The sequence below is a fragment of the Conger conger genome, chromosome 4 (genome assembly GCF_963514075.1).
Source record: "Conger conger chromosome 4, fConCon1.1, whole genome shotgun sequence".
In the NCBI taxonomy this organism is placed as follows: Eukaryota; Metazoa; Chordata; class Actinopteri; order Anguilliformes; family Congridae; genus Conger; species Conger conger.
Genome location: NC_083763.1, coordinates 72,092,182 through 72,120,090, shown reverse-complemented (window position 1 = coordinate 72,120,090; position 27,909 = coordinate 72,092,182). Strand labels below are relative to the sequence as shown.

General features: G+C 47.3%; 3 protein-coding genes across 8 annotated transcripts in view; 1 reads left to right on the top strand and 2 right to left on the bottom strand.

Moving 5' to 3' along the window:
• Positions 1 to 7,328: 7,328 nt before the first annotated feature.
• buc2l (bucky ball 2-like) lies at positions 7,329 to 12,900 on the bottom strand. 2 transcript variants are annotated; one of them, XM_061240274.1, is made up of 6 exons: positions 12,768 to 12,900; positions 12,094 to 12,360; positions 9,175 to 11,130; positions 8,626 to 8,733; positions 7,999 to 8,106; positions 7,329 to 7,479 (listed from the first exon to the last, which is right to left on the bottom strand). In XM_061240274.1, the coding sequence occupies exons 2-6, from the start codon at positions 12,356 to 12,358 to the stop codon at positions 7,451 to 7,453; spliced, it is 2,466 nt and encodes an 821-aa protein (XP_061096258.1). In that variant the 5' UTR covers positions 12,359 to 12,360; positions 12,768 to 12,900; the 3' UTR covers positions 7,329 to 7,450. The 2 variants fall into 2 exon arrangements, with proteins under 2 accessions (XP_061096258.1, XP_061096257.1); XM_061240273.1 differs by lacking the exon at positions 12,768 to 12,900 and adding an exon at positions 12,565 to 12,715.
• Positions 12,901 to 14,620: 1,720 nt separating this feature from the next.
• On the bottom strand, positions 14,621 to 21,341 carry LOC133127268 (bucky ball-like). 2 transcript variants are annotated; one of them, XM_061240009.1, is made up of 7 exons: positions 21,249 to 21,341; positions 21,094 to 21,159; positions 19,944 to 20,105; positions 16,963 to 18,801; positions 16,148 to 16,252; positions 15,749 to 15,899; positions 14,621 to 15,185 (listed from the first exon to the last, which is right to left on the bottom strand). In XM_061240009.1, exons 2-6 carry the CDS (start codon positions 21,098 to 21,100, stop codon positions 15,757 to 15,759), a joined length of 2,256 nt encoding a protein of 751 aa, XP_061095993.1. In that variant the 5' UTR covers positions 21,101 to 21,159; positions 21,249 to 21,341; the 3' UTR covers positions 14,621 to 15,185; positions 15,749 to 15,756. The 2 variants fall into 2 exon arrangements, with proteins under 2 accessions (XP_061095993.1, XP_061095994.1); XM_061240010.1 differs by having other exon boundaries at positions 15,798 to 15,899.
• Positions 21,342 to 22,588: 1,247 nt separating this feature from the next.
• The window catches only part of kbtbd2 (kelch repeat and BTB (POZ) domain containing 2), a 12,207-nt gene continuing 6,886 nt past the window's right edge, over positions 22,589 to 27,909 (top strand). Inside the window, exons 1-3 of one of the 4 annotated variants that reach the window (XM_061239718.1) lie at positions 23,197 to 23,855; positions 25,908 to 26,018; positions 26,826 to 27,602. In XM_061239718.1, the coding sequence (XP_061095702.1) occupies positions 27,430 to 27,602 (173 nt within the window). In that variant the 5' untranslated portion in view covers positions 23,197 to 23,855; positions 25,908 to 26,018; positions 26,826 to 27,429. The other 3 variants (XM_061239716.1, XM_061239720.1, XM_061239717.1) reach the window with 3 other exon arrangements.

The window sequence follows — 27,909 nt, the reverse complement described above, 5'->3', positions numbered from 1 at the left end:
CGACGTACAGTTGATTAGACTAAGCAGGAGACAATCCTCGTCTGGAGCAATGCAGAGTTAGGGGCCTTGCTCAAGGGCCCAACGGCTGTGCGGATCTTATTGTGGCTACACTGGGGATCGAACCACCGACCTTGCGGGTCCCACGCTACAGGCCGCCCTACACCACCGCCACAAAAGTCCTTCAAACGCCCGTCCTCCATTTTGTTCACAGATTCCGTCAATTTGTTGTCGGCTAGCTCTCGTAAAGGCGACTTAGTAAATAGGCGTGGATGCCATCAAAAAGAAAAAACGAGTGAGAGGTTATATCAGGGTGGCAGAGGTTTGAAAGGCGCGGCCCTCAGAAGAGGTTTTTTGCGGTTGTGAATACCGTCCTTTCACAGAGACCAGATTACACAGAGTGCTCCAAGGCACGCCCTCCATTGCACCACTCCATACCTCTAATTCATTCAATATGGATAATTTGTCCCCTTGACTTTTAAAGAGCAGAACTCAACGGTGACACATCGATGGCTCGGAAATGTGACCTTCTGCAGGGATAATATACCTTGCAATTTGGAAAATTGTAAAAAAATAAAAATAAAAAAAAAAGAGAGATAAGCCCCCCAAAAATGTATGTTTATGTGAAGAAATGGAGTAGATCTCTCCGTTTCAACAAACAGACCGTTTCCAAAGCAGAGGTGACAAGAACAACAAAACAATTACACACAAACTCTTACAACATCATATGCTGTATTTAAAAAACACAATTACAATAAATTTCCCTGCAGGTTTTGACAACCAAGTCAATATGCATTAGCAGTGTAGTATAACGGTTAGGGAATGTACCAGAAAGCTTGCAGGTTGGATTGCCAGCCAGGATTGACGTAGTGTTGACATACCCTTGTGTAATTAACCTGAAGCGCTTCAGTATATATCAGTGGTTTAAAATGGACAACTTGTAAAATAAATTCTAAAGTAGTATAAGAGTTGGATAAGAGTTTCTGCTAAAACATAGGAATGTATGCAATTTAAAGTACAATGTGAAAGGTATACGCCACAGCAGGGGTACACAACAAGGGCCAATCCGTTTATTCTGCTCTTAATCATTGCATTCACCCAATCATATCTCGATCGTAGCTTTGTATAAGCACAAGCTACAGCCAAGAGTGCCATATAACAAGGTCTTTCACTGAGCTCAAGAACAGGAGTGAACCAGCCTGGTTTATCGAGCCGTCGGGAAACTAAAGCCAAGGTAATCGGTTGGGATGAAAACCTGGCACACGGATCTCTGCCCCTACAGGACTGGGTTTGTGCACCTCTGCACTGCAGGCTACTGTGCTCCTCTGAGCCCAGGGAACGCAGCAGAGGGAGAGAGGGGTACGGCAGATGTGCCCGGGGAACGCAGCAGCGGAGGGAGAGAGGGGTACGGCAGATGTTTGCTTCCCTGACGAGTGCAGCCGGATAATGGCCAGGCTGCCCTCCCTGTCACGATCCCTGTCTGGCAGTCGGAGGGTTGCCGGTTCGATCCCCCGCCCGGGCTGTGTCGAAGTGTCCCTGAGCAAAGTCACCTAACCCCCGAATGCTCCTGACCAGCTGGTGCCTTGCACGGCAGCCAATCGCCATTGGTGTGTGTGTGTGCGTGTGTGTGTGTATATGAATGGGTGAATGAGAAGCATGAATTGTACAGCGCTTTGGATAAAGGCGCTATATAAATGCCAGCCATTTACCATTTACCATTTACGATCCCCCCCGAGTCCAACCGTCAAGATCCGCAGAATTCCAACAATGGGTTGCAAGTCAATCAACCCTTTCCAAACGCCTCAGGGCAGGGAACTGGAGCTGCAGTCCTGGACCGTCATCTGGTTTTAGTGTGGATATCTGCTTGGTGACTGGCTGAAGAGTACATCCAGCTAGCGCAAAAGCGTTCTCACAATGCTGCTGCAATGTTGCGGCAGTGTGTTCTAACATTCACATAGCATAACGAATAAAACATTTAATATTGTGAGAGTGTTGGGGCACCATCTCCCCCCTCACCTGCACAGAGCCCACTGGGGCACCATCTCCCCCCTCACCTGCACAGAGCCCACTGGAGCCTCAACTCCCCCCCTCACCTGCACAGCTGTGCCACAGCCCCACCCTGGAACAGCTGTATACCTGCCGTTCGCCAAGGTGACCATTACATTACATTACATTACATTAGTGGCATTTGGCAGACGCTAGAGCGACGTACAGTTGATTAGACTAAGCAGGAGGCAATCCTCCCCTGGAGCAATGCAGGGTTAAGGGCCTTGCTCAAGGGCCCAACGGCTGTGCTGTGCTTGCTTGTGGCTACTCCGGGATTAGAACCACCGACCGTGCGTCTCCCAGTCATCTACCATAACCACTACACTACAGCCCGCCCTGTAGCTCTACAGGAGACTGTTATCTGCTCATGACTGGGGCTATTACGTAGACATGTTCCCGCTTAATTTACACGTTTGCAAGCATCCGAGAATGAGGTAGCAGGAGAAGACAACGGCATCCGTTTTCCCACTAGAAGACATGGTAATACTCTGAACCCTCCAAGGCACCAAAAACAACAAAAAAAAGTAATACGTTTATATGACTTAAACTCCCTAATCCCTGAGTGTTTACCTTTCCCCCTAAAAAACATGGAATTATAATTTCATAACAAATTATTACTGTAGTCTTTTGCCTAATGCAACTGAGGAGCTTGGCCATTCTTTCTGTCTCACCTCACGAGTGTCGACAAAGAACAGGAACACAACGCAAACACACAATCACACGATGCCTGCAACAAAGGACCATGTCTAATTATATCAATGTGGGGAAGGCAGCATTGTTGCCACATATTAACAAAAGTCAACAGGAAAACATCTGGTGGTTCCAGCAGTTCCTCTTTTAGAGGAATGCGGTGGGGTTTCCTTTGACATGATTTTATGTACATTGGGGGGATATTGAACAGCTTTGTATGGTCATCACACCACTGTTAGTTTTATCAACTTGTTGACAACGTTGTAATACCACTGTGCTGAACATCCAGGTCACGGAATCACATCTACAGTATATGAAAGATGCATGCGACAAGGGTTTTACATTTCGGATCAAGCACCGTGCACCACTGTGCCTAGTCTTTACACAGTGACGATAACAAACACCGAAAGTGCGAAGACGCTGAAGAAATATACGGATTACATAAATTCATTCAGATTCTATCAGAACGTGACCATTCGCATTAACTGGTCGCTATTTGGCGTATAATCTTTAAAATTAATACAATAAATAAATCTAGAAGAGCAAAGGAAGCCAAAGAACGATAAGAAGCGTTAGCCGCTACGGTTGACAGCGCGCCAGAGCGCATTGAGAGAGGGGTCGTGCCTCTGTATGTGTTGAAATAGCCTTGGCTTTTTGTCAAACCGAAACACGAACCTACTTCCTCCACCAATACCACACTTCCTCTCATCAAGCCCGTCGGTGTACAAAACTAAATGTGCGCAGATCCGTTTGCTTCTTGCGGTTTTATGTTTTAGCTCATCCTTCCGGCTTCTTGCACCTAAATGCAGTCTTGGGTTTAATGTTGGTTGACTCTCACCCATTTGAATGAAGACAGAGCTCAATGCCGTTCCTGGTCATGATCGTCTTTCCCGTGCTAAAAACGCAAGTGCAAACACATTTTCTGGAAAAGGCTGTGACAGACCTAAGTCTTTAGTGCCCTCTGGTGCACTAAAGGGCTTTTAAAAAATGTACTTCAGGCAGTGAAATGCACCGGCAGATAAGTTCGGTTCGGAGTTCTGCTAGTCATAATATAACAATATACACAGTATAATTGTATTATTATACATTATACGGGGCAATATTGGCTCAACAGTGCACCCCTGCACTACAGGCTGCTGAGCTTCTCTGTGCCAGGGGAACGCAGCAGCGGAGGGAGACAGGGGTACGGGGATGTTTGTTTCCCACGAGCTGGTAGGTGCCTTGCATGGCAGCCAATCGCCTTTGGCGTGAGTGTGTGTACGGATGTGTGAATGAGAAGCATCAATTGTACAGCGCTTCGGATAAAAGCGATATATAAACGCCAACCATATACATTTCGATTGTTTTCAAAGTTCCTTGCACATTTGTTTTCTATGAAAGACTCTCTCACTCACCCCCCTCAGGGTGTCCACTGGACCACCGCAGGATTCAGGTGTTCTCACCAGCTCTGCTTTTACACGGTCGGACGACGTCTCGAATTATCAGCCGTCCCAGGCGTCACTCGGCTGCCCGTAGATGATTTAAGAGGCTTATCCACAAACTCAGGACCAAGGATCTCCCCAACACAGAGCCCCTTGCTCCTCACCATCGCGGAAGGTATGCTGTAGGCCTATTGAGGAGCACAAAATACCCTGGATTTGAAAACCACGGATACATCTTCGACCAGATTGGGAGGGGGGGGGGGGGGGGGGGGGGGGGGGGGGGCCTGAAATAACAATATGAAATAAGGGATCTCAACTGAACATAGGAATGTCCTGAATTTCATTAAGAGGTTATGTTTTTTTGTTATACTAGCTTTTTTTTATTCATTTATTTTTTATTTGCATGGCCACACTGTTCAGTTGTCTAGGAAAGGAAGTTAAAAAAAGGGAGGGGGGGGGGGGGAGGGGGGTTGGTGGTTGGGCACAGCCAGACACAATTATTTTAAATATTTAATGAGTTTGAATATGTGCACCATCTCCTGTGGTTTGCTACAGTAAGCACCAGTTCCTGACAAAACAGCAGTGCACACACAAGCGCAGCATAAAAGGCCCCAGAGCTATCCAATTAAATGAGTCCGGGGCTGGTTGGCACACAGCTATTGTATCGGTCCTTTGAAGGACAAAAACTTTTAAACACAACAGTGCAACACAAAAACGTGTTCTCTTGAACTGCACTAGGTTTCGTTTAAATTTCACTCACCTTTTAGATGGCTAAAAAGTTATAGTATCAAAAGTTTTAAAAAGTTTAAAAGTCTTCACACTAAACGCATTGCGTCAGATATACAGTCAGGTCCATAAATATTTGGACATTGATGAAGTTATTTTAGCTGAAGTTATTTTAGAGTTGGAAGTAAATAATGAATTTAATTGTCCTACTGAATCCAATGGAAAAATTATTCAGGAAAATCAACCCTCGAAGTGATGTCGGACAACAGCATGATGGTTTGAGGCTCATTTGGACCCTTTGCGACTTAAAGCCAACACATTTACCGCTGAATCTAGTCATACCCCCCAATTCCCATTCAGTCTAATTATTTTTGAGCCCCTAAAATGGGCTGTAATTCCCACACCGTTCACCCGATTTAGATGCAAATACCCTCAAATTAAAGCTGACGTCCTCATAAAATATTCATAATTTACTTCCAACCCCAATACCCTGTGGTAGACAGCTAAAATAACTTGGTCAATGTCCAAATATTTATGGACCTGACCTACATATTAGAGATGCCTTACAGCCAGTAAGCATCAGCTACATGTTGAGAGGATTTGAAAGTGATGTTAGCTGGGCAACCTTATGACAAAGGTTGGCTCCAATGTGAGTGCGGTTGGTTTTGACACTGCTAATGTGGTAATCTATACATCATTCATAATAAAACGGTTTAGCATAATTATACACATCCATGTGCGAGTGCGGCCCAGCACTTACTGTACCAAGAGCCCCAGAAGACAGACAAAAACACATTTGTAGACATTAACATTTATTTTGAACAAGGGATAACCTTTCATTTTCAACAGGGTAGATTATACGAACACTAATTATGCCAGATAAATATGGGAAAGACCGAAAAGTATGCGCCAACCACCCCTTCCCTCCAGCATGGTCAAGGGACCTTTTCAAATTGAAGCACTGGGAACGTCACCTCGCTTCCAGATTAACCGCCTAACGGAGTTGAATGCTTCCGCATTACCCATAAAGCTGGTTTTACACACGGCGAAAGCGGGAGGCAGTTAGCGGGGAGCCAAGCGTCCAAGGAACCGGCGCCGTGACTGTAGGGGAAGTTTCGTGTCCACCTCGCTTCCTCTCAGACTTGAAATCTGGAGGGAAATCACGAGCCATTCCACAGCACCGACAGTTTGCGGACAGCTGTGCCACGAGTCATTTAAATTTGAACGAATATACTCCATCCAACTGCCTAAAAAGTAATTTAAAAGATATGAAATGCTCTTTTCGAAGAATTGCGCACAACACGCCAAAGTACCCCCTTTGAGCGCTGCATCTTGCGGTCTAAAGAAATCCGCCAAGGCCGATATATGAAGCGAGGAATCAAGGGCTTTGCGGAAATTAGGAATTGCTCATGTGCGGATTGCGTTTCCCCATCCATGTAGTCTAACACACACGCATGAACAATCTATACTTTAAAGCCATTCCCTCTGGGTTGTATAAAAAATAAAATCGTATTTCTACAGTTCCCATGATGTTATATAAATCCAAGTAACTGGAGAAGATCAAAAGAATTCAATTTCCACAAAACAAGGCTCACTGCGCACTGCTTAGGCGCTCTCTCCCAATGCGATGAACTGCAACGAGATAACAGGCAATTGTCTGTTCTTTTGCGCTAGAAAGGGGCATTTTACCCCTTTTCAAAGCGAAAATATACAGCCCATTAAGCAGCTAGACTGAATTAGTGGGTTATGACAGCAGGGATAGATTTGGCTGCGTGTAAATTGAGCCGAGATATCGCTCAATGCACCCGGGATTCCATGAAAGAATATGAAATGTTCGAAGATTATAATACTGTTACAAAAATACGACTTATTCACAATTAATGTTTTGGACATCAAATGGAAAGCAGAAAACGTTCCATCAAAAGAATACAATTTTTTTTTTTTTTTTTTTTTAGGCTACTAACAAATCTACTGTACTCAACTGGGTGAAAGCCAAACGTAATCTAGGGTAATAAAAAAAAAAAATGCGGAATCCACCCACAGCGTTAAATCACCTGAATTCTATGTCCATCAACCGCGTATCCCCGTTTGCAGCATTTTGGATAAAAACCTTAGCATAATCCTAATTCTAGCATTAGATGTGGAGGCGGCGCCATCTACTGTTGCCTGTAGCACCACAGAAGCGCGCTTTACCCATCTTTCTGTCCAGCGAAGGGAACAGAATCATTGCGTCCCAATACTAAAAGAAAATATATCCCAATGTCCTCTTCAGGTATGGGGAGGATAGGAGGAATTTTGAGTACCGGGACGCGCGTAGAGTTTTCTAGAACAGCTACCCAAAAAACGAACGACCTGGACGCCAACCCACTGAATGGTCATTATACAGTACAACGCGCCCAGCCAAATCCTCCTCACACCCACATACTTAACAGAATACCAACGTAACAGTTTGTTCAAAAAGTGTTTATTCGGTAAATTTTTTTAAAAAGTGCTTTGTGCATCAAGTTTATAAATAGTGTTGATGGAGGAAAGTGCTTCCATTTCATTGGTTGACTGTGCTTTCGTGAAAATCAATATCTGGTGTCTCTTCTGTGCGTACCTGAAAAAGGAAGACAGAACATTAATAAAATAAAACTCTAGCCTTCCATGTCACGAAACTGTACAGGGGCTCCATGCTGCAAGGATCTATAAAAACGATTTGACCCACTGCTAACGGCCCATTAAAGTCCGGTGTAGCAGCTGAAATCCTTGGGCAACAGGGAGATGACAAATTGACGGCAGCCGTTACACAACATTTTATAGCACTTCAATGTGGCCGCATACCGCATCGAGTGATGCACAATCACACAATTACCATGTCCGAAGTGCCTCTTAATTTACAACATGCCCCTGGCTTCTGTCCAAGTTCTACATTTCAATATAAAGGGAAAAAAATACATTTCTTGCCAATGCAGACACGCTGCACAAATCACCAGTTGCACGTCACTACATTGAACCAATGTAAAACATCAAGGAAAAACATTTTACCACTAAAATTGTAGACGAATGGGAGCATATGGAAGCAACTGGCAGGGGGGGGTAAACGCGAGTGCCAACACATTAAAAAGTTGCAACCAACCTTTGGTCCAATTTGACCTGGTGTAGTATCCTTCAATAGGTTCAACAAATTCAGGGTTCTGAGGCTGCTGAATAGCAGTCTTGCATGACATCCTGCTGTGCTGCCTCTCTGCAGAGACAAGAGTCATAAGCCTACGCACCAAAATAATTTTCCAAAAAGCCCATTTCAGTTCTCTGAAATCACAATGGTTTCCCCAACATGCCGGAAGACTACTTGAATGGAGGACACTTATTCACGCATACACACAAGAGACCATTTCTCACCTCACACCACCCCTCCTTTCATAAGCTCAAAGGACCAATTTAAATTTAAAAAAAAATAAAACTCCAATGACAATCAACATTACTGTACATTTAGCGGACTCCTTTATCCAAAGCAACGTTTAAAAAAAAAGTGCATACCAAGGTTATCGAACAAACTACAGAACCGGTCAGATGATACAATTCACATAGGACCAGTTGTGCAGTCATGAACATAAGTCTAGATGGGCATTTTAAAAAGTAACTAAGATAGCATATAGTGCAAGCAGAGCAGACCAAAACGATTCAGAAAAGCATCTTCCCTTCTCCCCCAAAAATAAAAGTGAACAATTAAGGCGCGCGTAACGAAGCAAAGACCCTTTCTCACCCTGCGTCTGAGCAGACACTTTCTTTGGCTTGTTCACGTTCCTTTGCCTGGATCCATTCTCACAGCTCTCTCTGTCATGAATAGCCAGGGTTCCTCGCCATGACCTCTCTAAATAAAAGGGAAAAAGGCATATTCAATAAGCCACATCAAACTCGGACTGAATTGTCCATGGACTACTAACGAAACAAGGTATAAAGATGCAGTATGCATTTTTGAGCAATCAAAATGGAAGCCTTAAAACATGCAGATATTTCCCATTCCGTTGCCAGTGGCATGGAGTACCAATAGAGTGAATTTCAACAATGGGGAAAAACTCAAATCATGTCAATGAATGGGATTTAATTTGAATGGAAAAGGGAGCGTAAAAGGCAGTGGCCCAATTTGTAGTTTCTGCAGAACATCTCTTGTCAAAAAAAAAAAACACCCATTTTCTTTTGAGTTAACATACCTACAGTACTTGGATACAGCACAGTACACAGTACAGAAACTCAAGAGATTGAAATTCAACACAGACGGCGGTATTATTGGATAAGTCAGAAGGATTCTTACCCGTCAGCAGTTTCTGCGCAAGGTACCTCTGCTCCACCGTCTTGGCGGGAATCGCCGGGGCGGCGTCCGCGGGGCCCCTCCTCGGCGCCTCGGGGCCGGGGCCCCGCTGGGGGTCCTCGCACAAGCAGTTCAGCTCGCGGAGCTGGGAGCACTGCGCCGCGGAGCACGCCTCCGAGTGCCTCCGGGCGGGAGCCGGCTTGCGGCAGTCCCCCGCAGGGGCCCCGACCCTCCCCCGCTCCCCGCCCTGCGGTCTCGCCGCGACGGGGTGGGCCCTGTTCTCCACCGCCTCATCCTCCATCTTGTCCTCCTCCTCCACCTCCGCCACCACCGTTGCCGCTTTGGGGACCTCCGGGCTGTGCCTCTTCCTGGCGGGCTGCTTCCCCCGGCAGCAGTCGCAGGTCACGCAGGGCCGCTGCGATTTCGGGGAGCCCCCAGGGGAAGGGGTCGGGGCCGCGCGGGGCGCCCGGGGCTTTTTGACAGTCGGGACCACCGCGGGTTTGTGGCCGGCGGGAACGTTTAGTTTGGTCAAACAGCTGGCGCAGTTCTGCTGCCCCTCATTGCCCAGGACGAGGGCACTTCTGCCCCGCTCCCTCCTCTCCAGCTTTTGGGCGCGCCTGTGCCTCTCCTCCCGTTTTTGGGGAGCGGGCGGCGCCGCGACCGCACGCTGAACACTCGATTTCTTTTCCGACTTTTTCCTGCCCACCGGCTGATCGGCCGGAGCACCCATGATGGTCAGTCGCTCCTGGACGCTCAGGGGTAGCTTGCTGTAGTAGTACACATTCCCAAAATCGGCCAGCCAGCTTGCCGAGGGGAGGTAGGGGGGCAGGGAGTCAACGGAGGACACCGAGTCCCGCTGGCTGCCTCCCTGCACCAGGGCCAAGTCTTGGCTCGTCTCCAGGGAGGGGACGGCCTCCGATCGGCCGGCGGCGGTTTCCACGGGAACCTCGGCGGCGATTTTCTCGGGCCGCACGAGGCCGTTCTGAATCATCCACTCCGCGGTGGGGACGTAGGGTATCAGCGACTCCACCGACCACACCGACTCCTCCAGCCTCCGCAAGTCCTCCAGGTACTGCAGCTCGAAGGGCAGTCGGAGGATCTTGAAGGGGGCGTTCTTCGCGGGGTTGGGGGCAAGGTCGCGGCCGCAGAACGCCTCGAGGTCCCTTTCCGGGCTTCCTAGCAACTCCGATCCGCAGGCCGGCTTCGCCGCTTCACCGACAGCCTCGCACTCATGAAGGTCCTCAGCCCGGGATGGGGACCCACCCATTAGGAGGATGTCTGGGTACGCAGAAATGCACTGCTCCTCGCGGGTAGGGCGCGACGGGTCCCGGGAGACGACGTCGCCCTCGTGGACCGAGGAGCGGTACAGGGGGATGACGCCTTCTGCCGAGCTCATCGACCACACGTCGCATCGCACCAGGTCGCCGCCAGGGGCAGCAGGGCCCACGGACGATGACTCGGTGGTGGTCTCGCGCGAGTGGATTATCTTCAGGCCCGACGGGGATGCCTCGCACGCGATCCTCACCTCCTCCGACTGGCAGATGTAACCGCCCTTTGGGGTGGCCGCTCTGGCCGGCGCGGGCGGGTGACTAGGCTCCGGATTCAGACGCTCCGGCTCCTCACAGGAAGGGTTTTGGGAGCCGGAGGAGGCGTTGGCACAGCTGCTCCCCCGGCCCGAATCGGATCCCGCCAGCCGGTCGTTCCCGGGACATGGCTCGGAGTCGTGGCACGGCGGCGGTTCCGTCTGCACCTCCGAGTTCACGGTCTCCCGGGGGGCGCCGCTCTGCTGGTACCGGAACCTCCGGGCGTGGTAGGGCATGGCCAAGGGGAAGTGGGGGTTCACCATTCGCCGGTAGTCCGCCAGATGCAGCTGGGCATGGGGCACAACGTAACCAGGCGCCTCCATGTACGGGCTGGGCGGGAACGGGGGCACGACCGGGGGCACGACCATGCCATAACCTTCGACACAAGGGAAAGGTGAAAGACGGTGCAACCGGAACCACTGACACACAAACAAGAAAAACTCTAAACTGACAGGACCGACAGGTCCTCTTTCGCTTGCGGTGTGTGTCAGAAGTGTACGGAATTGCGTTCTCGTTGACACGGAACGCAACATACGGTCATTCTGAGAAGGGGAGAGAAAGCGTTTACACTGCCAAGTGCCCACCTGATAGATTTGGAATTCGCAATGTGGACGTCAAGCGTCTTGCGTGAGAAACTTGGCGAGATGCATTTTAATCTGCAGTGCGACCATTTGGCCTATAGTTCTTAGGCAGTCGGGAGAGTAGTCCAATAAATTCCAAGGCAGATGGCAAATGCAAGAATGCAGAATCAAATACCAACTTCTCAACTACTCTATTGAACATTCAGCCAAGATGAACAAAAAACAAACCGAGTAAGAAATTGCTAAACAAAAGAATGGAAGCTGCATGCATCATAGGGCACAGTTTAAAATTGCCCACAATGTTTTAAGCACGTTTTTTTTAACCGACTGAACAGCGATTGATTTTAGCGTTTCATGTCAAAACGGTTTTTTTTTAAACACTGTAAAGATTCATTTCGCACCGTTTAAGAATTCCCACCGGCTCCCAGGACTGTAAGCTTAACCAGCAAACTCCAAAAATATAACCCATGCCGTTTCAGACACAGACCAGGGGAACGCCGCCACCACAATTTGGTAGGCTAGAAATTAAAACCGCAAACAATCCATTAAAAAAAGCTAATTCAATTCAAAGCTGAAGTGAATTCATCGTTAACGGACAAGGCTCAGATCTTCACAGCTCCGGAGACCAGTTTGCCATCATCAAAAGTGGCACGAGTTATAGCAGGAGGCGGGAAAACGGGACAGATGTCGCGGCCAGCCGCATTTAAAAAATAATAAGCCAAGTGCTGAAAGTAATAATTGGCAGGAGACGTCCTTACCTAGACCGGGGAAGCCGCAGTATGGGTTGTACGGCATAGGCATGGGCCACTGGTACGGGTAGAAGGGCTGGGAAGGCTGTACGAAGAAGAACGGCCGGGTGTGGGTTTGGAGGGGAAGGGGATAGGACTGGTGCTGCGGGTCCTCAGGCTGGTAAGTCCCTTGCGCAGAGCTCTGCGGTCGGCTCGCCGGCTGCGGTACGCTAGTTCTTGGAGCGCCATGTTGACCGCGGGGCCCGGTTCCAAATGCGTGCTGAGTAGCTGCCATATCTAAGGGAGACAAGTGGGGCGGACACAAACGGATTATATGCAATGAAACATTTCTGTTTCTCGACCCTCCATCCAGTTCCCTGGGAATTGGCTAAGTTCGGCAACATTCACATTCGTGATTTGATATGAATGGTTTTGAAAGACAATTTAGTCACTAGGCATGGCTCGTTTTTGTAATATTAGGCCTACAATTCGTTTATAAACCTTGATTAAATGCCTCGGATTTCTCCGTGAATAAAGGATCAGACGGTCATGACTTCAAAACACACTATTTACATATACATCTAATATGCGAACGGTAAGCTTAAACATGACTTGTTCAAAGGCAGACCATACAATCGTTTAGAAATTATTTGGGTAAGCTACTGGTAAAGTACATTTGAAGGAAAAATACCAATCAGACATACTCGCAAGAAAGAACTTCAGCTGAAAAATGCGCGTATGTGCACAGCTGACTATAAATAGCTAATTACGGAAAGGCAGGATTTGATTATAATATTAAAGTGGAAAGAATCTGGTATTGGCTGAATTCACAATATGTTTTCAGGGATTACCAATCGTATGTCAGAAGAGGCCTTCCGTGCAAAAATAGTTTGGTTGGTAGGTAAGGCATACGTGTTATTAATTGGTTCAGATCCATGACGTCGGTTGCCCATGACGTGGAGAAAGTGGTGAGCGTTCGAAAAGAAAATAGTAATTTCATGAATAAATAAATTCTTGCAATACATTTAAATGTGTAGCACCATTGCAGAGGCGAAATGAGTGTTATCTCTTGTTAAAAAAAGACAGGAGCGCCAACTACAATGTTACGCCCATACGGCATAGTTTGGCACTTTACATGAAATTCTGTTGACTACATTACCATGCATGAAAATATTATACGGCCCTAATCAATGGAACGTTCTTTACCCCAGGCTTCATGTTAAGTCTAGGGAAAGAATCAGTGCGTTTCTGTGAATTCAGACAGACTGTAAAAGAATACGGAGCTAGCCTACGTCCAATTTGTAGTTTATAGCCTAGTAGTCATTTGAATTGCGTGGGATGTGCAGAAAATGACACGAACACCGTGCTATAACAATGTTTACCGAGTTAATATGTGCAACGGTTCATCGCTGAACATTTAAACAAACGAATCCGTTTATCCAGACATCGGTCCTGTGGCGCGCGCATGTCCTCCTGGAGCCGTTTATCCGAGCACTATCTTGGTTATACCTCAAGATGTCGCTAAAGCACTCAATGTGGGGATCCGCAAAAGAAGGATGTCTTTGACCCGCAGGTTAGTGTGATTGTGACGGCTGTGAAAAGCCAAGGTTGGGATAAAAAGTAACATAAAAGTTACATTAAATACTTGTGAAAGGATACGTTCACAACCATTCAGTTCTCAACCATTGGATTAAAGACACTGCGCAACTTAAAGGTACAATAGGTGAGATTTGTGTTAAAACAATTGTGTATAGGACCATTGTACATCCCTTCCTATCATTGAAAAGGACTCACTGACACGTTGACTCACTCTCTCCCTGTGTTTATGGTCTTTAAATTCTGGTTTCAAAATATACAGTTGACAGCCCAACACTCAAACCATTCTATCGCTGTACAAAAATTCAAGGTCATTGGTTGAAAATTGGTTCCATTTTCCACTACCAATGGCATGGGGGATGTACCTTTAATGGTTCCACAAATATAAATATACTGCCCCAGACAGTTTTGAGTGATTAACGATATGACATATTTCCAAAGAGCCAGTCGCTTTCATATGGCTGGTGAAGACCATTAGGGACTGTGTTCCATAGCCAAGCTACCCAACCCAATTCCAATTCTTGGTGATTTTACTCTAAAGCAAGAAAATGCACTTCAACCCCTAAAAACTTGTACCGCAATGCCACCAGAAGCTGTACATGTGTAGATTAAACATAATTACCAGATTTTTCTTTACAATCTTATTTTGGGTTTGAACCATTTCCTATGGTATGTGCAATTAGACAGCTAGCACATTACAAAAACACATGTATAACGGATTAACACAACTGTACAAGATGGGGGTAGTGACAGCACAGTAATTTTCAATTTTTCATTACCTTTCTGTGAAAATCTTAGCATAAAATAGAGAACTATACAGAATGATCAATATACAAACGTTATGTTTAACTTTTGTGATGTTTCCCACGGTACAAAATGAAACCTCAGGTTATAAAAAAATTTAAGCATGAAAAAATGTAAAAAATAAAAAAATAAAAGAAAACCCACACAGAACCAAATGTTAAGTGCAATGCAAAAGATTTTATTTACAGTGCAGTCACACGGACGTGGTAATCCGTGCCGCATCAAACATTGCAACGATAAAAAAACCAGCTGCACCTCAGTAGAAAACACCAACCCATCAGCTGCCAAAAACCTACCAGAGTGGAACAGGGGCTGCAGTTCCACTGCCCAAAAACAGCCAGTCGCTCCCAGGACCCCAGTCCCAGTGCACACCCCACCTTGATGAGCTCAGGGGGCAGCAGAGCTTCAGGAATACCAAATACAAACGGTCAAGGTGGGGCCCCAGTGGGATCGGTAGCCACAGGGTTTAAGAGCAGGGCTGGAATGCACAAGCATCCCAGCATGGCATCGTCAGGCAGTGGACTTGCAGCTCGGATTCAAAGCGAATACGAAAAACAAAAATATACAGATACAGGAATGCCCTGCCAACCTCTTTACAATGTGCTTCGTGAGCAGTTCATATTAAGTGCTTTAACATTTTATTCATTTATTTTTTAATCCCCCCCGCCAGATGAATGTTGAGTGCTGTTAATTTTGCATCTTGTGCCACCTCTTAGTGGACCCTGGATGGAGAGGAGACAGAATTAGAACATTTAAGGTCTTGTCACACCCCCATCACTCATTTTTATAAACTTCTTCAGCTTTGTGAGAACATTGCCACTATGTGGACAAACATCTCATATAATATTTATTTCACAGACATTTGTTCAGGGTGACTTACAGTGAAAGGGTACATAAGGGCATTTTCTTGAGTTTGACAGCAACAAAGCAAGACCTGACTAATCGTATTACATTACATTATTACCAGACCAGAGAGTATATATGCAACATCAATAAAGCACAAAATGAAAGTCAACTTACGCCAACCTAGAATTATAATGCTAATTTAATTCATAGAGCCAACATCCATATAGGGTAATAAAACATGCAATTACAATTACAGACGTTGGGGAAGAAAGCCAAGATACAGACTCAAAGATCTTCAATCTGCAGCACAGGACTGCCAACATGTCTGCAGTTATGGTCTCTGTGCAGTCCCGCCACCATGTAGCCAGTACATAGACATTACATTACATGTCATTTGGCAGATGCATTTATCCAAAGCGACTGGGTCCCAGTCATGTACCTTAACCACTACGGTACAGGCCGCCGTCGACACTGGGACGATGCCTCACCTCTTCCCCTGTGGCACTGTGGAGATTCTGCCTCCTCGTTGTCGGTGCAGTGAGACCTCGGGCACACAAACGTCTGGCAGGGAGTCCTGCGCAAGGGCTTCTCTGGACGAAGGAGAGCAGAACTTTGAGGGGACATTTTGTTTAGGGCAAACCGGAGGATATTACACCATCTTCTAAAAATAGGACGTCGCACACAGGTTAAATACAGAAAATCCATCTTAACAGTCAACCATCTACCATCTAGCCATGAAAGAGAAGCTTTACCTTTACCTGGAGGATGGGGTTTACCTTCTACCTGTGATGGAGGATGGGGGTTTACTTTCTACCTGTGGTGGAGGATGGGGGCTTACCTTCTACCCGTGAAGGAGGATGGGGTTTGCAGGGTCTTGGTTTGACTCTGCAGCTCTCCCAGCTCTCCAGCTCTGATGCCATGGAGCTCTCTCTTCGCTGTCGGTCTATAGTAAGTGGGGAGCCTTACATTAGCACCAGACCTGGGTCAAATGCACAATGGCTTCGGATTCAAACACCTTTCTGTGCTCGGCTGATCTTGCCTGGTGCAGAAGGCAGGGAGACAGACATCAGACAAGCTCCAGTAAAGCACAGAAAATTATTTGAATACAAAACAATTGCAAATTGCAATTTTACCCAGGTTTGATTAAAGCATTATATACACAGCGAGTCAAAACATTTTTGCACACATTGATCCCATGTAATATGGCATGCCGACAGGACAAGTCATAGGGCACCACACCTTTATCTGGTGTCAGCAACTACAGTAATGGAATTATGCAGAATAATGCCAGCCCTATCCATTAAAGCCACTTATTTTCCATGAATTCCTCCCCCCCCCCCCCCCCCCCCCCCCCAAAAAAAGAAAAAACCCAAACATTCGGGCAACTGTTTATAAGAAACTGCTGTTGCTTTGATGGGTTGCCCATGCATGCCATCAAAGATAAGCCATCTCCCATCTACAGGCTGAAGACTACATTCACCAAGTGTCAAAGCGGTGTAATGATCATCATCTTGCCTAACAGACAAAATTAAGTGTGCTATACCCAGACGAACCTCTCTCACCACGTCGTGGCAATGTTGCAACAGACATCCCAGTATCCCGGTATCGCAAGAACGGTTCGTGAAGGCCGGGCAGAGGCGTGCCAAACTTTACCTGAGTGTGGTCTGGACTGAGCACTTCTCGGTTCTTGTCCCTTGTACCTTTCGGCTTTCGCTGTGGTCTTGTGTTCCTCACAGCATTCCATCACCCGCAGGTAATCGGGAACCTCCGCCTGGGAGGCCGGATCGCCGGCGTGCTCGCAGCAGCCGGCCTTCTTGGATTTCGTTTTGACGGGCTGCCAGACGGGGGGCGGCTGCGAAGGCCTCTGGGAGTGAGGCAGCCGTTTCGACGGGGCCTTCCTGGCCTCGCAGGCGTGTCTCAGCACTTTGCGGTCGTCCTCGTCCTCCTCCTCGTCCTCGTCCTCGTCTTCCTCAGCCGCGCCCTCGTCGGTGTCCTCGGCGCCCTTCGCGCGGCGGTCGCGCGTCCCGTGGGCGTAGCGGGCCTTGCTTTTCCTCGTTTGCCTCGCGAGGCAGGTGCCGCAGGTGGCGCACGTCGGCACCTTCGGGCAGACGCGGCACTCCGTGCGCGCGGCGCCGGCTTTAGGGTCCGGACTCTCGCGGGGGGCTTGGGCCAGCCTCCCGCCGGTGTAGACGTGGCCCGACATCACCTCCACGTCCTCGAGGTCGGTGGAGAACATCTCGTCCCGGGAGGAGAGCTCGTCCAGCGAGGGGCTGAGCACGCTCTGCCTCTCCTGGGCCACGGCCGGGTAGTAGCTGTAGTAGTAGGCGGCCGCGTTCCCGAAGGACGACAGGTAAGCGTGCGGCGGGAGGAGCGTGGACAGCGAGTCCATGTACCACAGCGGGTCGTCCTTCTGCAGCAGCCCGGCTGTCGTCGCCTTGTCGCAGGGAAGCCGCAGGATCCGGTAAGGCGGGTCTTCCGGTTCCGCGGCCGGCTTCTCCGGAACGTCGGCTCTCATTCCCGCCGCGTCGGCGGAGCGAGTCGGGGGCGCCTTCGGAAGTTCGTAGCCGCTTTGCTCTCTGGCGCCGTCTTCGGCCAGCCAGCTGGAGAGCCGAGACGCGGGCGACTCGGGTGACGGCCGAGAGAGGGCGGCGGTTTTCTTGCAGGGTCCTTCGGCGTCCGCCGTGGGACCGGGCTGTTGCACCTGCATGGATTCGGTTTGAACTTGGACTCCACACACTACCTTTGACCCCACATCACCGCTGCATCCATGACCATCAGTTTGCGTGCTTGACAGCTTCTCAGGCACACAGTGAAGTGCAAACTCCTCTTCCTCATCCTCTTCCTCCTCTTCATCTTCCTCATCTTCCTCCTCCTCCTCCTTCTGGGTCACACTCTCCTCGTGAATTGAGGAGCTGTCGAGGGGCAGCACCCCATCGGGGCCCCCGGACCAGCCCTCCTCCGGGACCAGCTCCTCGAAACGGCGCTGACTCAACTCAGACTTGCACGTGGCTCCAGGCAAGCTGCTGAATGGCGCGACGGTCTTCGGCGAGCGGGTGGCCTCCGACTCGGACAACAGCGACGAGGACGTCGACGAAGACGAAGACGACTTCGCGGGCAGAGCGTCGGCCTCCTCGTCCTGCTCCCGCTGCATCTTCGAGTCCCCGTCCGTCGTGAACGTTCCCGAGCTCTGGGAGACGATTCCCGAGTCCAGCTCCTTCTCGGCGACCGGGCCGCGGGATCGGAGTCTCTCCAGGCTCTCGATGATCTTGTTCACGGCGTCGCTGGGGTCGGTTTGAGCCTCCGAGCAGGCGGTCTCCCGCCGCACGTGCGCCTGGTGGTGCCGGAATCTGACGTCGTAGCTGGCGGCGGAAGGGAAGTGCGGGTTAAAAATTCTTCTGTAGTCGACCGGCTGCATCGGGGCATGTGGGACGACATAGCCCGGACATTGCATATATGGGTAAGGGGGCATATACGGACGTCCAAAATGGAGGCCTGACAAAACATTGGGAGAAAGAGATCAGTCAGTCATAGTCAGTCCCAACATCCTTCAGGGTAAATTGCATTTTTAGTTTAGTCCTTAAAAGGAACATCAAATTCACAAAATTAAAAAAACGGTGCTCGATGTTATATGGAAGTCGCTGAACTAAAATGGAATGGAATTGGCTCCAACCCCAAACCTCTAATATAAACTTTGAAAACATGATATTAAACTACTGCCACCATGTTTTATCAACAAATAAATGTTCTGGGCATACAAATACTACTCCAGTGTTCACGGATGGTTGTCTGGTTTCCTTTGAATCGGCAGCCGTTTAAGGCCTTGGAAACCAGTTGTGGATTCAAGCCGAAAAATGACTTCCACCAAAGCATACCAAAAGCCAGCAGACACTGTGCCCTCCAGATTTCAATTTGAGCAGTCATGTAAAGTGTTTTCATTCAGCATTGATTTAGACACGGACCATGATCCCCTGCCAGCCAACCACAATGCAGATGGGACAGACTGCTGCAATGAACACAAATGGGAGAAGCAATCTTGTGCTCTCAAATCACTCATTGCACCGACTCAAAGGGCTCGTTCCAGTCACTTATTTTCCCCCTCTTTTTTCTTTTAGTTTCCCCTGACCGAATCGATCGATTGAGGTCCGCCGACTTTAAGGACATTCCAACCAGCCTAGGAGCTAGAAGTAGCAGTCAGTGCATTCTTTGCAGAGGTTTTTTTTTTTTTTTTTATAAAAGCCAGGCACATAAAATGATTTACCTGTGGATCCACCTCTCCCCATCTCCCACGTGTGTAACTGAACTCATGCAGTTTCAAATCAACATGTGAAGGAGCAAGGACATTCCATTCCATTACATTACATTAATGGCATTCATCCAGAGCGACATAGTTGATTAGTCTAAGCAGGAGACAATCCTCCCCTGGAGCAATGCAGGGTTAAGGGCCTTGCTCAAGGACCCAACGGCTGTGCGGATCTTATTGTGGCTACACCGGGGATCGAACAACCAACATTGCGTGTCCCAGTCATGTACCTTAACCACTACACTACAGGCTACCCTGGACTGTTTTACACTAATGAAGACAGAGAAATATCGGTGTAAAAGAATCCAGTACCTTTAAAGTAGGCATGTCCTACCTGATCCGGGGAAGCCATAGTGGCTGTATGGGTTGTTCATGTGCCATTGGTACATGTAGTACGGTTGGGAAGGTGGTTGAACATAGAAAAACGGTCTTGAGTGATTAACTGGATGCTGATGTGGTTGCCCACTTCCCATTGAGTGTGAAGGACTGTTCACCTCTGTCAGAAAAAAAATTATAATATTAATCTTGGGGGGAAATGCTTAAATGGCTAAAAATTATTACTGTATCATAACAGCACGTCATAACAGACATTTCTACCTGCAACAATCTTTTCAAATACACCCAACATTTATGTAGGTGGGTAAAAAAAAAAAAGTTGCTACATCAATCAAGCTCGTTTGGGAACATGAAAGGCAGTACAAGTCCAACTTCATGAAACCACTGGAAAGCAATTAATATCCCTGTTGATATGAATTGCCTGGTCTTTTAGCTGATCAACCGGCTGTTCGGCAGGGCAGCTGGTGACCAGCAGGTTGATGAGCTAAAAGACCAGCCTAGTATATAACCAGCTAGTCCATTCTTCTAGCTTTGTCCACCTAGAAACCAGATTACACCAGCAACAGGGTAGCTAGAAGTTTCAAACATTTTACCAGCTCAGATTTGCAGCTGATCTTGGTCGGAATTTAACACAGTGGTGTTACACATACAAGTCCTCTGACCAAGATACTCTTCAGATCCATAACATCGACTACATTATGAAAATGTTTATTCAAAAGATATGCGGCATACAATTGAACGATTTGGGTTGTTCAACGGAAACTTATCCACAATCTTGGTGCATATTCTGAGTAGGCTACGTTTATATTCAATCAACAGTGCAATAAACTGGCAAAGACAATGGTCGTTAGGCAATCACAAGAGGGCATTTGGATTTAAATGCTTTTGAAACAAGTTCACTTGTCCCATGCAGATTAAAAATGTACATTTTGCCGAAATTAAGATCTAACAGTAACGCCAGGATAACATGTTCATGATGGATACCAACAAATTATCGGTTAATAATAAGTAAGGTTAAACCCGCCGTTACGGTTTACAAGCACCTAACGTCATAGAGAATACTATGGTCAACAACATGTTTTAATACTGCAACAGTAGAACTAAAATACAATATAGGAATGTAAATGTTTAGTAAAGGGAGCATTTACCTTCCATTTTTCTCTTGTGAATTCTATTACAGAAAGACGCTGCACGGGATACAAAACACCGCAATACTGTGGAGACAAATATAACATTACCAAGAGCGCCACAACCTCATGAAAAGGAATTTAATTCCTTTTTAATGCCATTTAATACGCAGTACCTCAAACGTGAACGTGACTAGTGTGCGGGGTAGAAAAGTGCACCAGGTTTGGAGAGCGACAAAGTCTCTGTCATCTCACACATTCAGACGCTTTTATAACTTACACCTGTACACCTGTTACCCCTGCAATTGCTCTTGATTAGCATATGTTTAAACAGGTGTTGCGAAACCGCATTCATTTCTTCAAGACAAGTGTCCGTTTTAAACGTCTCTATAAATAAAACTAAAGCTAGATTAAGCTCATTTTGGAAGATTAAATGCGGTATACATTTAATAGCTTAATTTAAACGCAGTGTATAGCATATGGGTAATTCGGTTCTTCAGAGCCTGTATCTATCACCAAAAGGCATTGCATTTAGATTCCTTAAAGTGTCTGTAAAGTGAAATCACCATCCGTAATGTAAATGACCATAATAACACACATCAGACAAATGATGTATAGAAAACAATTTCATGATTGTATGGGCGTGGTCTGTACTTGCTCACCACCCCACCCCACCCTACCTCCCTCCTCAACTCCTCCCAAAATGTACCACCCTACATTGCATTGGAGAAGGGAGGGACACTGCGAGAGATATATGGTTGGAAGAGGGATTAAGAGCTGAAAAATAGCATAATGCAAACTCCAAACCACCAGTCGGGATTCACACCCAGGACGTTGTTGTGAGGCGACTGTGTTATCCACTGCAATAATTTTGCTTATACTTAATATATACCACAATACCGCCACGTGTAGTTTGTAGCCATTCACAGATGTACCTTTAAAGACGCTTTAAAATGGATGCATTTTCCTTATCATCCCACTGAAACAAAGTTAAATTAACAGTATTGTGTAGAATAACACATTTTTCAATTACATTTTCAAATTGCTCCCTTAAATAAAATGCATGCATTTGAAAACGTATACGTGGATGTATTTATTGGTGAAATTACTCTTGTGTTTGGTTCCGTTAAGCAGCCTTTCTCCTTTCTAGTCTCAGAAACAATACATCAATTTGGCCACGATCAATTCATGTCACCGTGACAATGCGTACGAGAACTGCATGCATTCATCGTTATGCCACGGATAAGATGCATTAGCTTCGTGTTGGGGGATGCCGGAAAGACAGGTATGTTATCGTTTAGAGAAAATTAAGACCTGCTCATTCACATTAGAGGCTGGAAACTGCGGTACATTCTACCTTCAGTACTGGCACCAACCACTCCCATATTCTCCAGTAGAGGTCAGACTTTCCCATTGGAAACATGAAATACTGGTCCAGTGATTGTTGGGCGCATGCCCAGTATCCTCATTTGGCCCCTCGCATCGCACGGCGCGTGCGCTGTCCTGCAGGGTTTCGTGCTGCTCGCTTTGACTATTTGCAAAATCGGCTTCCGGAGCTGCTAGTTTGTATAACGGCTAGATGAGGCACAACAATCCTTACCAAAAAATATACATATAATTCATAGTATCAATAAAAGTCACAGTCATCGACTGTTCTAAATTCAATATTGTGATGAGAGAGATTCTAGCTTGCAGTTAGTTATCTTGCTTGGAAGCCAGCCTGTTCGTTGGAAAGCAAGCAAAGCGACAACTGTGCGCCTAAACGCAGTGGATAGCTGCACAAGAATACGGGATCCTCAGTACTAGTAGGGCAATTAGCTAACTTGCCAATTTGCATCATGCTGGAGCTCAGGTTGACATTTGAAATGCCGAGATGATATTTCAGCAGAAACCGCTACTCGAGTAACTTGCTTTCTATTCGGGTAAATGTGTGTGGGTGTAAATCCTGTAAGTGCACGTACAGGAGAGACCCGGAAGGGAAGCGCAGCTGCCGCTTCTGTCTCTGATCTATGATCTAGCTGGCTCGCTATTACTGTACTTGCGTGATGGAAGAGTGAGCGGGACCCGGCAAAAGGCTGTCAAATCGGATTGAAAACGTGTGCAGAGGATCTATAAGGTAAAGTAACTTTAATCGAGATGAAAGGGGATTCTTGCTGATCCATGTTTTCAGGGATTTTTTCCCTTCTTTTTGTGGGAAGGAAGAGAAAAAGGGGGTTGTAATCAGGTTTCTTAGCGTGCTAACCCTGCTGTGTGACTGAGAGGTGGGCGTTGAATACCAAGGTTTCTGCTAACGATGACTACTCATCGTTGCTACCGGAAAATCGTATTTTCTGTTTTCCAGGCTAAAATGTGGCCTAGCATCAGTGGGTATTATGCTGTGGTGCCTAAGTTGCACCTTGTTCTTCACTTGCGCAGTCATAGCTAGCTAAACGATGCAGCTATGCCCTTGGCTGGCTAGATGGCTAATGTTATTTGATTCAGTACTTTTGATTTAGCTCGCTAGCTAGTGCTGCATAAACCAAAGTTAGCACTAGCTATGTCCTAGTAACTGCTTCCCTAGGTTTAATTATTGCGTGAGTGAAGTAGCTACGTTAATATCAAAGGAAGAATAAACAATTTACTGCTAAGATGACTGACGTTACAAGCTAGGTGGCACTATTTGCTTGTTAGCTTGCTAACTTCATTATTTTTGGCATGGGCCCGGGTCGGACAATCTGTAGCTAACCTCATATCTGTAGCTAACCTTGCTGCTAACTGCCCATTTTGCGACCTTGCTAACTTGTGTAAGTTTTGGTAGCTAACGAGAGTGTACAACGTTAGCTAGCTTGCCTTCACTTCACTTCAGTTAACTTAGCTAGTGGTGTTGGAAAGCTATAAGGAAATCCGAAACCAGTTAACTACTGAGCTAGTTGCGATAGGTTACGCCAGTTTGCTGTGTAGCCTAACCTGCTATCTTTTTTGGCTAGCTACCGCTTTCAAATTAGCTTCTCTGCTATCTAACTACTAGTTAGTTTGGTGGATAACACATATAGGCTAGGCTAGGAAGCTAGCTAGAGGCTAGCTGACTAGGCAAGGCTATACAGTTAGCTAGCTAACGTAGCTAGTTTTCTCGTCATACTAAATTTTTCTATCTACCTATCACTTCATACTTTTAGCTAATCATGAATCAATCTTTAATAATCAGGTGAGATTCGTTTTCAACTAGTAGACGTAAATGTTGCGAACTGGTTGCTATGCGGATACTTTTAAGGCCGTCGCATTTCGCTTGCTAGCTAATGTTCGCTAATTTAGCTAGCAGCTATGCGCTGGCAGCGTTCAGGCGTGTGGCCGGAAATGTTTAACTCAGCTAGGCTTATTGGGCTTGGTTATTAGTTTATTCCACCTTTGAGCTACTTTTAAATGTGGTACCTTATCTTTGTAGCTAAGATAGGTACGTACAAAGCAAAAGTGACTGTTTCTACTGCAGATTATAGGCTAGCAAGTGTTGCACATTATTAGCTGATGGGGTTAGAGATGGCAAGCTAACCTCGTTTTGCTAAAATGGCTACTGTTGTTCAACCAAGCGCTAACTTAAACCCAGATACCCCCGGGCAAAACATGCTGTCAGTGAGATAATTAACTGATTGCCGAGGTTACTCAAAATGTAATTTAATCATGGCATTATTTGCCGTGATGCTGATAGCGCTGTTATAATGAACACAATCAATGTATTGCATTCATGTGAATTCGGGTTTGTCTAGGACTTCACTTGCAAGCTGTCGATGTAGCTAGCGCAACGATAATGCAGTTTTACTTTTCTTGTTTGCATTGAATGTGTTGTACTGTAGCTAAACGGAATTGTTTACCTAAATGTCTTGTCAGCTACGGTTTCAACTCGCTCAGATAATTTCAGCATTAACGTTGCATGTTAAGTTGATTCAAGGTGATCTCTGAAGAAAACTGTCTTTGCGTTTTATGCTGTCTTATCGATTCTCTAAGAATGCTAAACTGAATTAAAGCATGTATTGCACTGAAATAGATAATTTCTAGATGAAATCTAACAACCCCAGACAGAATGGATAATATTAGGCATCTCTTTGAAACCTGACTAATTGCTATATAGGTCGGTCGTAGACTGGAGCATCCGTGTGAAGCCAGGCTATGGTTTTAACCTACTCAGAACATAGTGTACAGACGTGCGCATCTGCCAGACATTCCTAATTTTGTTTTTGTATTGATCGCGCAGCGTGTGTTTGTTTCGACCAGATTGAGGCGTGTGGACTGTGCGGCACTTTTTATGGTCGACGTGTATTATATTTTGAACTTGCAATTCACATTTTCAGGGGTTGCTGCGAGGCAATCTTGTGATGGAGAATTGTTTTCAGCACCTCTCCGCGTCTGCCCGATGTGCCCACACCCCTGCACGGCGCGCACGTAGCATGCTGTCTGGCTGTCAACTCCGTCTCTGATCTGCGAGCGAACGATACCCGGGGCCAGCGGCAGCGACCGGGGGTGGGGCGGGGGGACAGGCAGATTGTTGACTTTGCGTTTTTCTCATGGGCGGGGGTTCTGGATGATGCAGACTGGTCCAACACTGGGAGAAAGACCGAGCATCTCGGTGCATTTTATTGTCTGCCTCGTGAAGCCGTTAGCCTCCATTCAAACTATGCTGTGCCCATTTGAAAGACGCAGCGCGTCACGGTCCGCCACTTTACTCAGAGCTTGCTTTAAACTTTTCTCTATTGAGTCAGAAACAGTCAAAAGCTGCTACGGCGGTTATAAATAAAAGCAACGAAAGTAGGACAGAGTTAGTACTCTGCGGGGTACATATTTAACCCCAATTTATTTTTGGACAGGTTGATGGTTTTTAATTCGTGTTACCGCGGCTACCACCGATAACGTAGCTAACTGGAACAACTTGTTCGGCTCCTGTGATTGTGGTGAGCACAAGCTGATCCTGACGTAAGGTAATATTCATACAAGTCCCTAAACGATACTAATAAAACAATCTACTGTAGTGGACAGGCATCATTATAAATGTTAGAAATATTTAAAGATTAGACTATCAATTAAGTGAATATTGCATTGGTTCATTGCCTACTGATGACTAGCAAGTGCACTTATTTCTCTACGTTGTTTTGAAAAAAATGTTTTCACCATTCACTGTTTGATAGTTCATACAGTCGCCGGTATATTATTATGAAGTTATTTAGTCCTATTTACATTTTTATCTGGTCAATTTTGGTCTCATGAAATTAAGAGCTTTTCTAAAAAAGGAACAGGTCAGCGTGTATGATGGGGGAAGCGGCCTAGAAGATTCACGAGGGGGGGGGGGGGGGGGGTTTAACTTCCCTGTTCTGTTGGAGCTCTTAGTCTGTAATGTGTGACTGCTTGCTTTATACCTCAACTACGGTGAAGCCAAAGGGAAAATTTCCTCAGAAGTGGACAATAAAGTATCTCTCTCTCTCTCTCTCTCTCTCTCTCTCTCGCTCTCTCTCTCTCTCCTCTCTCTCTCTCTCTCTCTCTCTCTCTCTCTCTCTCTCTCTCTCTCTCTCTCTCTCTCTCTCTCTCTCTCTCTCTCTCTCTCTCTCTCTCTCTCTCTCTCTCTCTCTCTCTCTCTCTCTCTCTCTCTCTCTCAGAGCAAACTGTGCTCTGGGCTCTTGTCCCTGTGCTGACTATGCTCTTAGGTCTTTGGGTTCTTGTCGCTGTGCTGTAGGTGCGTTGGGTTCTTGCCGCCGTGCTGACCGCGTTTGTTTCCGCGCTTCTGCCCTCAGACACTGGACCTGGACCTGGCGCTGCACTGATGTAGCGGTCCTGGCCTCCGCCCGTCTCCCGACCTTCTCGTCTACCTCCGGCCCGCCCCAGTAATGCGCTGGGGCCCCACCTCCTCCGCCAGACCCCCCCTCCCAGCCCTCCGCACCGCGCGCCCCCGGCCCTGGGAACGAGGCTCCAGACGCCTAATCAATAAGGTGTGAGGCAGGACGCGGCGAGCGCCTGGCATGGCACAAGCGCTGAGTCGGCAGCCGTGAAGAGGACCGGCTCCTTTCTGCTCCATCCTCCGTGTCGCTTTGTCTGGTGTCCGTGCGTGCACGCTCCCGCCATCGCCCGGCCGCAGAGACCCATTGGCCTAGAGAGAGAGCGAAGATCGATAGAGAAACATACGTACCTTTCTCCCCTTTGTCTTTGTTTTCCTTTTTTTTTTTTTTTTTTACTCCCAGAGAAGTTTGGGAGTGGGGTGGTGGGTGTGGTTCTGGTGCCGGTGCTGGGTCAGTGTAGCCGAGCCTGTGGTTTCCGGTGCCGGTGCTGGTTCAGTGTGGTTCTGGTGCCGGGTCAGTGTCGAGCGTGTGGAAGCTGGGGAGAGACTCGTGGGATGCGACCATGTCGGACCTCACAGAGCGCCGGCCGGTCAACTCGGACTACGCCGTCTCCCTGCTGGAGCAGCTCAAGTTCTTCTATGAGCAGAAGCTGCTGACCGACGTGGTGCTGCTGGTGGAGGACGCAGAGTTCCCCTGCCACAAGATGGTGCTGGCCACCTGCAGCTCCTACTTCAGGTGAGTTGTCCTGCAGTGTGGTGTTGGGCCGGACCTTCTGCGGTGGGAACGGTGGGAACGGTGGGGGTGGGGGGTGGGGGGGGGCGTAGCAGAGAAGGTGTCTGCGTCACTCCACGAGAACCAGTGCTGCAGTGCAGTGCGTGCGCTGTGCGCGTGTGTGTGTGTGTGTTGTTTACTGGACACTGTACCAATGGGGGGTGAGGGTGAGGGGTGTACCGGACTTCCTCCTGATGGGCACTCGTGTTACTGGACCAGAGGATAGGGGGGTTCGTTTTGGAGGACGGAGGGGGCGCTGAGATCACTGCTG

Coding starts and splice junctions, on each gene's coding strand:
- buc2l (XM_061240274.1), bottom strand. CDS start 12,358: ATGGCAGCTACTCAGCACGCATTTGGAACCGGGCCCCGCGGTCAACAT. Junction 8,734..9,174: donor TGCGCAGAAACTGCTGACGG/GTAAGAATCCTT, acceptor CCTTTTATTTAG/AGAGGTCATGGCGAGGAACC. Junction 8,107..8,625: donor AGTGTCTGCTCAGACGCAGG/GTGAGAAAGGGT, acceptor TTGTCTCTGCAG/AGAGGCAGCACAGCAGGATG.
- LOC133127268 (XM_061240009.1), bottom strand. Junction 18,802..19,943: donor CTATGGCTTCCCCGGATCAG/GTAGGACATGCC, acceptor ATGTTTTGTCAG/GCCTCCATTTTGGACGTCCG. Junction 15,900..16,147: donor TCCTCCTTCACGGGTAGAAG/GTAAGCCCCCAT, acceptor TCCTTCGTCCAG/AGAAGCCCTTGCGCAGGACT.